We start from the raw sequence: 12096 nt of genomic DNA, 5'->3' as shown, positions 1-12096 counted from the left end.
CTGGCAACATCTGTGAAGAAGGAAATCTGGGGAAGGGTCACCAGACCCAAAATGTTAAGTCTGATTTTTTATTCACAAACGCTGCCGGACCTGCTGAGCTTTCCCTGAAAATGTAACCTCCCTATTTCTGTATTCAAATTTCCCTCACAATATGTCAGGGAGGTGCTGGCCTAGTGGTGTTACCGCTCGACTGTTAATCCAGTGACCGAGGTAACGTTCTGGGGACATGGGTTCAAATCCCGCCATGGCAGATAGTGAAATTTGAATTTAATAAAATATCTGGAATTAAGAATCTAATGATGGCCATGAATCCATTGCCGATTGTAGGGAAAAACCCGTCTGGTTCGCTAATGTCCTTCAGGGAAGGAAAGGGTGATCCTTACCCAGTCTGGCCTACGTGTGACTCCAGATCCACAGCAATGTGGTTGACTCTGTGCAATTAGGGATGGGCAATAAATGCTGCCTAGCCAGCGACACCGTCACCCCTTTAATGAATAAAAAGAAGATTATGTTGTATAAGTTTTCCTAATTACTTGCTATATCTGCATACTGTTTATCCATGATTCTTGCAAGAGGACACTGAAATCACTTAAAAGACATTTGGGCAGGTACATGGGTAGGAAAAGTTGAGAGGGATATGGGCCAAATGGGACTAGTTCAGTTTAGGAAATCTGGCCGGAGTGGACAGGTTGGGCCGAAGGGTCGTCTTCCCTGTTATAATACTCTAAGACTCTCAGAGTTGTACAATCTCTCACCATTTAGGTAATATCCTTCTTTGTAACTTCCCTGCCAAAATGAACAGCTTCACATTTTCCTGCATGATATTCCACTTTCCAGCTCTGTGGCCTCTGACTTCAGAAAATTGTTACAGTACAGGAGGCCATTTGATCCATTGTGTCTGCAATGGCTCTTTAAATATTTTGATCTAGTGCCTAACTCCTGTCTTTTCCCTGTAACCCTGAATACCATGTCTAATCATACACTATAATCATTTCATGCTCTCTTGAAAGATTCAATTGAACTTGCCTCGTCCACAATACTAGGCAGTTCCTTCCAGACCTTAACTCCTGTGTGAGAATTTTTTTGCAGCTCATCTTTGTTTCTTTTGCAAAACACTTTAAATATGTGCTCTCAGTTTCTCCCTATCCACTCACTTCAGATCCCTCATGATTAATAAAACTTCTATCAAATCTCCTTTTACTCTTTTCCCCTCAAGGAAAAGTGGTCAAAATTTCTTCCATGTTTCCTCATAAAAAAAATTTATCATCCATTAAAGCGTTCTCACCAACCTCTTTTGCACTCTCCCTAATGCAATTACAGCCATCCTAAAGTTTGTGGGCTCACAGCTGAGGTCTAACTAGTGTACTATATTAATTCAGCATAACCACCCTACTCTTATACTCTATGCCAATGAAACCTACAATAATTTATGCTCCATTAATTACCCTCACTATCTATCATGTCACCTTTAATGATTTATGCACATGTACACCTAAATCTCCCTACAACTGCACATGCTATATAACAGTATCCTTTACTTTATACCTTCTCTCCATGCTCTTATTATCTCACACTGCTCAATGAGGTTTATCCTCCTCCTATCCAATCACTCCACCAAATTGCCAATTTACTAAGTTCTACACAGCCTTCTTAGTACAAAATTCTCTGAAGTTTGGTGTTGTCCAAAAACTTTGAAACTGTCCCCTACACACAAAGATCTGGATCTATTGGGTGGAACTCTATCAGTCCATACGTAGCACATCAATAGCCTTACCCTCATCAACGGTCTGTTACCTCTTCAAAAAAAATCTGGCAGGTTAGACAGAGTCTGAATTAACCCATATTTCCTATGTGACAATTAATTCTAGCCTAAATAATTAATTCTAGAAGGTTTGCCACCACCAAAGTTGCAAATGCTGGTTCTGTTTGTACAAGGATGTAGTCTTTGCAATTTTCCAGGCAAGCACCATCTCTGAATCCAGGGACACTCAAAAGATTATGGCCAGTTCGGTTGCAATTTAACACTGCCCCGTCTCCACTTGCAATCCCTTTTATTGTCATGAGTTGGTCCTACTCCTTACTGTTTCCACAATTTACAAACAACATGATTAGAAAAGACCTGGGTTTTTTTTAAATGTTAGCTACCAGTTTTTTTTGTCACCGTTCTGGTTTGTTCTTTTCCTTCTCTCTTCTAAACCTCTGCATTCAGCTTTTGTTCTCAACTGTATTTAGTGGCTGAAATTCATTATAAACATGCCTTTTCTTCTTTAATTTTCCATTCCCCTTTATCACCCAGGGCTCTGAATTAGTTTGTCACTTTTGCGTTATTCATAAATTTAGCAATAAAATCTTCAGTCCCTTTAATACATTCAAGTAATTTACACAAATTGTAAATTGCAAAAGGCTGAAGTCTCAGCACTGATTCCTTTCGCTCACAACATCTTCTCAATCAGAAAATGACCCATTTTGCTTACATTCTGTTTCCTGTTAGCTGGCCAATTTTTCATCCATGCCAGTATGAAACCTCAATAGAGGTACCTATAATCTTTATCTGAGTGTATTAATCAGTGCAAGTGTGGCAGTGTATACTTGACTGTTAAACAATAAACAAAAATTTATCTTTCTTTTTAACTTTGCAGAAACCGTTCCTACTACTTCGTTTGTCAATTGAATGGGTTATGAAGCTATTTTTTAAAAAATATCCGTTTTGGTCAATATTCACCCAGATTTATTTTGTACATATTACAAGTGAGGTATCCCATCAAAAACGGAAGGACACATTAGCAGTACTTAACATGGATGCAAACACATATGCTTATGCTTCAAGTATTCACTGGAATTCTCTGAGGTGTTAAGTAAACTAGCAGATGAAAGCTACCCAATAAACTGGGTGAAATCTTGTAGCGGTAACAGAGATCTTGGTCACCTGCTGGAAAGTTGGCAAGATCCCATGAGGCCTGTTTCAAAACAGGCCCACACACATTCTACCTCCTGGGCACCTAACAGAATAAAGATGCATCACTGGGCTCCAAATGTGAATGCTGCTTTCTTTCCAAAGGTGTTGCCAGACTTGCTGAGTTTCTCCAGCAATTTCTGGTTCTGTGACAGATTTGTGCTGGACCTTCGCCCAGTTTCTGGTGGAGTAGGTCCCACGGGTGGGGTCAACAGCAAGGGCAGGGGAATAGTTGCCAGTAACAACCCTCTTAATCCACTATCAGATACCTCGATTGGGCACTAAGCTAGGAGCGTCTAAGCAAATGCGTAAAGGTTTGTTTCTCATTGCTCCCTACTTGACAAGATCCTTACCAGACATTGGGTTAATACCAGCATTAGTGGGATGAGGCCCTGAAGCTGAACACTGTCCACAGGCCTTTCCACCAAGGTGTATGTATAATTCAGCTGCATAAAAGAAAAAGATTTTCAAGAACTCTAAATCTTGTTTAGTTAAATGGCAAAGTAGTCTGATGGGCTGATTACTGACAATAAGCAGGTGATAAATAGAAAAATCACTAGCTCTAGAGTAGTAATTAATGGCGTCCCACAGGGTCCTGGTTTGGGTTGCCTGCCATTCACACTAACGCTGTATGTTAGAATTATAAGATATGCTAAAAACACAAAGCTTTGTACCATGTAATTTGTACAAGAGACAGCAATAAGATTCAAAGGCATCTGGTTCAACTAATTGGATGGGCTAAAACAAAAACACAAAATGTTTTGTGTTCGATCAATCTAGCTTGAAATTGGTTGAATGAACAGTGCATACAAACTGAACAGCTTCAGGGCCAATTTACTTCTTAGCAGCTACAAAAGAAAGTATCAATATTGTAGGAATATCACGGTTCCAAGTTTGTCTTTGGAACAGTGTCCTGTGCCAATGGTATAGTTATTTTCTTTTAGTAGCTAGTTGAACATTACCCAGAAATTAAAAAGCAGTGTATGGAACTTAAAAAGAAATATATGTCGGTCATGGACCTACCATGGGAAATAGAAAAGAGATTGACAACCACTCTATGCTTCTAGTCATTATGAAGCCATTATCAAAGGTTAATTAAGAAGTAGGGTACCTCTCAAAGGCATTTGAAGTTGGAACAAATTATTCAAGCCTGTGTAGATCATGGGTGAAGCAACATTTGGAACAGTATTACAAGTTTTGTCACCTATCTTATAAAATAACACTGCTTGAGAAAGTTCAGAGAAATACAAGTACCGTCATTGAATCTAGGAGTTTTAACTTTAAAGACAGGCAACAGTAAACTGAAATACAAAGTACTACTAAGACTCATTTAATGCAGGTAAGTAGACAATTTTACATGGACTGTCAACAAAAGAACCAACAAAATTTAACTTGCTTTCAGCAAAACTAAAGTTTATAAGCATCATCCACACAACCTCCACAGTACTGGATATATGAAACACGTGACTAATGCAATTAATTCAGTGTCATAACTGCTTCAAAAAGAATGAGACAAATAGAGTCTTTGGTTAAGAAGCATGCTAAGCAAAGATAAAATGTACTAAATCAACTTATCAAGGAAATCTTTTTTGAACAATTAACTGACTTGGAGGTGTTAACACACACTTCTGGAGCAGGTGGGGCTTGAACCCCAGCCTCTAGGTCAAGAGGAGAGACACAAACTTCAGTTTTATTGCTGCTCAGATGATGTGTGCCGCCAATGGAGTTGGACAGGTTTGAATAGGGGAATGTGGGTCAATAGATACTTTGGGCAAGAGAGAGTAAATATGCAGCTTTTATGCAAGATAAAGTTCAAGAAGCAGAATATAATCCTACCTTCCTGTTTCAGAAGCAGTCAAACAGTTGGGTATTTACAACATTTTCCATTTTATCACAAGTATTCAGTCTCTGGAAGCAGCCAGATTTATGCCCCAAATGAATATTTGAATAATCAGTCTATACAAATAATGAATTTGAGAGTGCATTAATGTTCTTCCAATAATTTGATAACTACCAGATTGAACTCATCAACAACAGTCAGAATGGATTTTACTGACTTAAGTTTGGGTATTTATTAAATAAGAGAAGCAGTAAAATGCATTTCACTGGCCTTTCCTTACATACAAGATCAATGGCACTGGGCATTTATCAATCTGATGACTTAGAAGATTTAATAATAAAATGGAATAGCAAACAAAATGTAACTTATACAGAGTTTTTTTTTGATTTAACATAAGGTGCCATTTACTTAAGTTTAAAAAAACAGTAAGAGTGGAATTTACATAAAGGTGAACACTTATCAAATACTTCCATTCAGAATTATCTTTGGAAAGCCTACGTTTAAAAAATAGCTTGGACAGCTATTCATTTAAGGTTACATCTTGCGGGCAGGGATGCGGAAATGAACACAAAAACAGCTACCCTTGCTGAAGTGAATGGTCCAGCATTCCAACTTCAGCATCTAATATAACGTATACTGGTTGGAGGTTTGTGCACTCTGACATCTCAACATTGCCTTTCCGTGTTGTCAATAAAGTCTGCTGCTGTGTTTGATGGCTTTCTGGATGAACCTTCTCCAATTTCTGCAATCACAAGCCAGGGACTCCCATAAGTCAGCAGGGCCAAAGTCAATGACATTTGGAATAAATAAATTATTTAATATGTTCAATTTCAATGTCTAGGTCCCTCCAGACAGGCCTACACATTTTGCACCACTCGTGTACTTGACAGAGTGAAGAAGGGTCCCCGGACTCAAAATGAATACTGTTTTCTCTCCATAGGCGCTGCCAGATTCACTGAGTTTCTGCAGCAAATTCAGATCCTATGATAAAATTGTGCTGCATCATCCCCCAGGATCAAGGGCCCTGGAAGAGGCAGTCCCACACTCTGAACGTTGCTGGTCTTCACTATCCAGCAGAACAAGCAGAAGTAAACAAAGCCAAGATACTGGTCAGCAATCTTGGGTAGCAGCACAAAAACAGGAGCATTTGCATTAGCCACCATGGGGTCCACAATATATATAGATACACTAGCTTCAGCGGAACCAAGTAATAGATAGTGCATATTAAACATGGCCAATGCATTGAAAAGAAAATCTAAATGAGAACCACAAGATTGACATCTTGCAAAGAAAATATCTCCATAATAATAGAAGCCATGAATAAATATTCACTATTGCATCAACTGTTCACGGATAACAGATGAAAGGTGGAATAAACTATGTACAAAGCATGCAAATATTTGAAGAATTAAGTTCCTCCTTGATATTTTGATCAGAAAAAAAACACACACACAATTCCTTTCAAAATAACATGAAAACTGCCACTGCTAACCCCAGGCTGCATCATTTCAGAATTATGACACCGCACAAATAGACCTGTATGCTGCCTGACACAGTGTCAAACCCTTGGAGGAAGGGTCACTGGACCCAAAACGTTAACTCTGATTTCCTTCTTCACAGATGCTGCCAGACCTGCTGAGCTTTTCCAGCAACTTGTGTTTTTGTTCCTGATTTACGGCATCCACAGTTCTTTCGGTTTTTACCATGTCAAACAGGTTCAAGAAGAGGTGGCACGGTGGCTCAGTGGTTAGCACTGCTGCCTCACACTGCCAGGGACCTGGGTTCAATCCTTGGGCAACTGTCTGTGTGGAGTCTGCACATTCTCACCATGTCTGTGTGGGTTTCCTCCCATAGTCCAAAGATTTGCAGGTTAGGTGGACTGGCCATGCTAAATTGCCCTGTAGTGTCCAGTGATGTGTAGGTTATGTAGATTAGCCACAGGAAATGCAAGGTTACAGACATAGGGTGGGAGGGATAGGATGGTCTTCGGCGGGTCAGTGTGGGCTCAATGGTCTGTTTCCACACAGTAGGGATTCTATGATTTTATGATAAGATCCTATCATTGGACCATGAATCTAATCACGCACTGCGTCAGCAAAAATACTTCATTTGTAACCTCAATGTTATCCTCCAAAAGATAACTGTATTTAAGCAGAATTTAAGTCCACACTTCTAATCCGAAGATTTATTTCAATTAGTCACACTCCATAAAACTAACCCACCACTGACTACCAGCTCCCTAAATTTATACAACCAAGTCAAACCCAATTAACTCAATTAATATATTCTTCATCAGTTCCCTCATTTCATTAGGTCTCAGGCATTCCTTCAGACCATATTAGATTATAACATTGAACATATTTAAATAATTCATTTAGTTAACATAGCAGTGTTAAATATAGTAAGAACCACTTACTTTGAGCAGTGGAGATGCGCCCAAGGCTACCAAAGCCTTCGCTTGCTGGTTCAGCACATACTGAAAACCTTCACAAACATACCATTCACAGCCTCGATCTAAGACACAATACAGACACTTGATCAATATAGCAATGAAGCATTACAGGTTAGGTTCTGGTTAAAAATTAATCATTTACATGCACAGCTGATTACTACTTGAAGGAAACCAATAAAACCTATTAAATGCATAGGGATAGCACTCTTTAATTCCACGTCTACAATGTGACAAGATTTTCTTTCTTTGCTGAAAAGGGGTCAAGTTCATGCATTTGCAATGCTTGCAAATACTGCAGCAAAAAAAAAGTTATTTGAGTTTGGTTTGCATATGAACTTTGCAAATAAGACAAATATAACAATGATATACAAGATGGATTGATTGGACTAAATTGCTAATTGTCCCTCAGTTAACCTCAGCCAAAGCCCATAAACATTAATCTACTGATTAGAGAGAGAGAAATGCAAATCCATCAAGGACAGTGTAAGTTATAATGGACAAGAAACAGATCTATGAGTACTTTCTATCCCTGTTCACATTGGAGAAAAAGTTCAAAATACCAGTTGTACAAGAAGTCTAAAAGATAATTCAAAGAGAGACACTCAGTGGATTTAACATTAATTAAAATGGTAATGGAGAAAATAATGGGATAAATCACCAGGACCTGATGGATTCCACCCTGAGGTATTGAAAGAAACTGCAGGTGTACCAGCAATAAATTTCAAAAACATTCTAGATTGAGGACTGGTGCCTGTGGATTTGAAAATTGGAATGATCTAACATGATGGAAGGAAGAAAGAAAGCACCATTGTTCTACTCATACCAAGCACAAAGGAAGCTGGTAATGGTTTTTAAGAAGCTGGTAATAGTTTTTAAGAAGCCAATCAACTTAGCCCCAGGACATTGCAGCATTTGTTGTTCAGGATAGATTTTTTAATTCAACCTGTCCAGACACGTTTACAACACACCTCTGGGGCAAGTGGGACTTGAACTTGGGCCTTCTGACACAAGAGTCCACAAGAGCACAGCCACCTTCAGCTGCTTACATAATGATCTCCCGTCTGTTGTAACGTCAAAACAGGGGATATTCGCTGATGAGCACGTAGCATTCAGGGCCATATACAACTGTTTGGATGCAAACTACTTCAGTATCTACATGCAGCAAAACTTGGACGACATTCAGGGTGGAGTAATAAGGGAGTAAGTGGTATTCACACCATACAAGTGCCAGGTAATAAGTATCTCCAATAACAATAAAGGTAGACATTTGCAGATGACCATTGCTGAACCACAATTATTGATGTCCTGGGGAGAATATAAATATTGTGGCTATTCTGTTCTCCATTTATTTGATAGACTACAGCTCCAGCAATACTCAAGAAGCTGGACACTGTTCATGACAACGCTGCCAGTTTGATCAGCACATCCACCACCACATTCATGCACTCAAGACAACACAGGGCCTTAGTCCAATGTCTCACCTGAAAGATAACATCACTGACACAACTGAAAGATCTGGACTGGATACCCAAGAGTTATGGAGAAAAGCCAGTTTAATCCCCAAACAACACTGGTATTGGCAATTTATTTGCCAATTCTTTCAGACTATTTCCTGCAGAGCAAGAGTTCACTTGCAGATTTTTCTAGTTGTTTTGAATAAGGGAGCACAGTAACAGTGCAGAGGTACTTGCAATAGGGGCATTCTACAGATGGCTAGGGAGAAAAACAGCAATGTTTGGCAACGCTGGATTTTTGGAGTTGTGTACGTATGTGGTCATACAGCACGCACAGAGTTCCAGGTGTGGTATATCACTGTGTCCTACACAGACTTTCGCAATGCACAAGTGGTCAGAAGTAGTGCAGGAGAATTGAACAACCCAATATTTCATTCACTAGGGCTTGGGCAAACATCTCCTTACAGCATACTGTCAGCTAATGCAACCAAATAAATTTGTGGGCTAAGCAAGGTGAAGGCAGATGGAGGGAGTAGAGGAGGAAAGTAGAGATTGATCTGATAACTCATTAGTGAAAGGCCCAGCAGGATTTAATGTAACTGATAGCTCATTAGCATTCTGTTTATAATGTTTAAACAATTCATTTAAATTGCGAGCCTCGAGGTAAATGTAAATTTTAATTTGAAGAATTACTCTGATGTACTAATTCCAATAGACACAGAAATAAAAAAATTTAAATGCTGAAAATTCTCAGCAGGTCGGACAGTATTTTAGTCCCAAATGAATGTTTCAGGTCAAGATGATATTTGAGTGTTTCACTCCAAAGATTTTGATTTATTTTTGTATCAAAGTCCCTGTGAAACCTCATACAACTTCACAGAGTGATTCGTTCTCAGTTCTGATGTTTCTTACAAATTTTAAAAATTGCATAATATTTAAATCGTGTGTTTGCACAGTGACTCAGTCATTAGTAAGCGTTATTTAGAAACTCGATTTTAATAGTTTATGAGCAGTGAGAAAAGGACCTATTATTTCTTGTTTTAGCAGGTGAGTCTCCTTTTTTCTTACGAGGTCTCAATCTCGAAAAAAACTCTTTGTATAGATATTAATCTCAATCCAAACTAGAATGATGCTAATGCATTGTCAGAAACATTTCTAGTTTTTTTTTCCATTTATTCCACATCCTTTGGACAACTCTACCCTAAAATATTATTCAAAAATCAACAGCAAATTGTTAATCAAAATGGCTAAAAGACAGCAGGATAAATAATCTGTATCTACCGAGTTTATTTCTCTTCTTCAGTCCTTTGGACACAGTGTTCACTCTTGCATTTTGCATAAAAATCTCAGAGGGAGCATCTGCTGTTTTCTGTCAGAGAGGGGAAAAAATGCATTTTAAAAAGGCAACGTCAGGTTTGCTTTACAGGAGTGCTGAATTAAGACAATGCTTGATTTTGCTTCAGAAATACTGGAAGGGCTAGCAACAAAATTTCATAAGGTTATTATCCTCTTCAATCCCACAGAAAAGAAAGCTACAAATGAGAGCAAACCAGTCTCCTACTCTGCCAGATGCACTGTAGAGAAGGATAGTATTTGTGACAAGGACAAAAACAAAGGCTATTTCTGTGACTATCTTCAAGAAAAAGGTGAATGCATGGGAGAGAACTGATGTTATCAGTTCTACAACTGAACAGAGACTGCAATCAAACTCCTTTGCCGAGTCCTCATGCAACAATATGCGGTAAATAATCAAAGATTACATTTGGTCATGGCAAAAAAACTTCAGGGACAAAGAAATGCAGCGTAAAGGATCTCAGCGTCCAACTTGTAAAAATAGTCAAAGAAGAAACTAGAGTTTCTCCACTAAAGCATTCCTGTAAAAATCGCTTCTGAAATTTTTGAACAGCTGGATACTTCTGATTCTTCCATTGTAAAGAGCACTTTTCTTCAAATGTTTCTTTACTTTGGAACGGTGGACTAAAATAAGACAGGATATTGCTTTAAAACAAAGAAGCTATGAAAGTTGTTGCAGATTTAAAACATGTTAGTGGAAGTTGATTGGGGGCAGCTGTTTGCAGGCGAATGGACATCTGGAAAATGAGAACCCTCAATAATGAGATAACAAGAGTCCAGAGACAGTATGTTTCTGTTAGGGTGAAGGGCACAACTGGTACGAGCGGGCGGCATCAGAAATTGAGGCTGTGGTCAAGAAAAAGAAGGGAGCATACGTCAGGTATAGACAGCAGGGACTGAGTGAATCCCTAGAAGAGAATAAAGGCAGGAGTATACATTAGAGGGAAATCAGGAGGGCAAAAATGGGACATGAAATAACTGTGGCAAACATGGTTATGGAGAAACCAAAGGGATTCTACAAATACATTAAGGATAGAAGGACAACAAGGGAGAGAAGAGGTCCTTAAAGATCAGCAAGGCCACTTACGTGTGTAACCGTAGGAGATGGGTGAGATACTAAATGAGTATTTTGCATCAGCGTTTACTGTGGAGAAGGATATGGAAGGTATAGAACGTGGGGAAATAAATAGCAACATCTTGAAAAAGGCTCATATTACAGAGGAGGTGCTCAATGTCTTAAAACATATAAAGGTGGATAAATCCCTGGGACCTGATCAGGAGTAGCCTTGAACTCTGCAGGAAGCGAGGGAAGTGATTGCTGGGCCCCTTGCTGAGACATCTGTGTCATCAATGGCCACGGGTGAGGTGCCGGAAGACTGGAAGTTGGCTAACGTAGTGCACTACGTAAGAAAGCTGGTAAGGAAAAGCCAGGGAACCATTGACTGGTGAGCCTGACATTGGTGATGGGCAAGTCTCTGGAGGGGATCCTGAGGGACAGGATTTACATGTATTTGGAAAGGCAAGGACTGATTAGGGATAGTCAACAAAGTTGAGAGTGGGAAATCATGTCTCAGTAACTTGACTTTTTCTTTGAAGAAGTAACAAAGAGGGTTAATGAGGGAAGAACAGTGGACATGATCTTTATGGACTTCAGCAAGGTGTTCAACAAGGTTTCTCATCGTAGGCTGGTTAGCAAGGTTCAAGCACATGGAATACAGGGAGAACTAGCTATCTGGATGCAGAACTGGCTCGAAGGTAGAAGACAGAGGGTGGTGGTAGAGGATTGCTGTTCAGGCTGGTGACCTGTGACTAGCCGTGTGCCACAAGAATCGGTGCTGGGTCCACTGCTTTTCATCATTTACATAAATGATTTGGATGCGAACATTGGAGGCATGGTTAGTAAGTTTGCAGATGACACCAAAATTGGAGATGTAATGGACAGAGAAGAAGGTTACCTTAGAGTACAACAGGATTTTGATCAGATGGGTCAATGAGCCAAAGAGCTGCAGATAGAGTTTAATTTACATAAACGTGAGGTGCTGCA

General features: G+C 39.4%; 1 protein-coding gene across 5 annotated transcripts in view; it reads right to left on the bottom strand.

Annotated features, from left to right (window-relative positions):
- taf1b (TATA box binding protein (Tbp)-associated factor, RNA polymerase I, B) overlaps positions 1-12096 on the bottom strand; it is a 78849-nt gene that overhangs the window by 58839 nt on the left and 7914 nt on the right. For all 5 annotated transcript variants that reach the window (XM_048531127.2, XM_048531125.2, XM_059645616.1 and 2 more), the window contains 2 exons: positions 9981-10068; positions 7210-7307 (listed from right to left, as the gene is read on the bottom strand). In XM_048531127.2, the coding sequence (XP_048387084.1) occupies positions 7210-7307; positions 9981-10038 (156 nt within the window). In that variant the 5' untranslated portion in view covers positions 10039-10068. The remainder of the gene's footprint in view (positions 1-7209; positions 7308-9980; positions 10069-12096) is intronic.

The sequence above is a fragment of the Stegostoma tigrinum genome, chromosome 4, assembly GCF_030684315.1.
Source record: "Stegostoma tigrinum isolate sSteTig4 chromosome 4, sSteTig4.hap1, whole genome shotgun sequence".
NCBI lineage: Eukaryota > Metazoa > Chordata > Chondrichthyes > Orectolobiformes > Stegostomatidae > Stegostoma > Stegostoma tigrinum.
The sequence above is the reverse complement of the archived record's forward strand: the minus strand, read 5'-3'. Positions and strand labels throughout refer to the sequence as shown.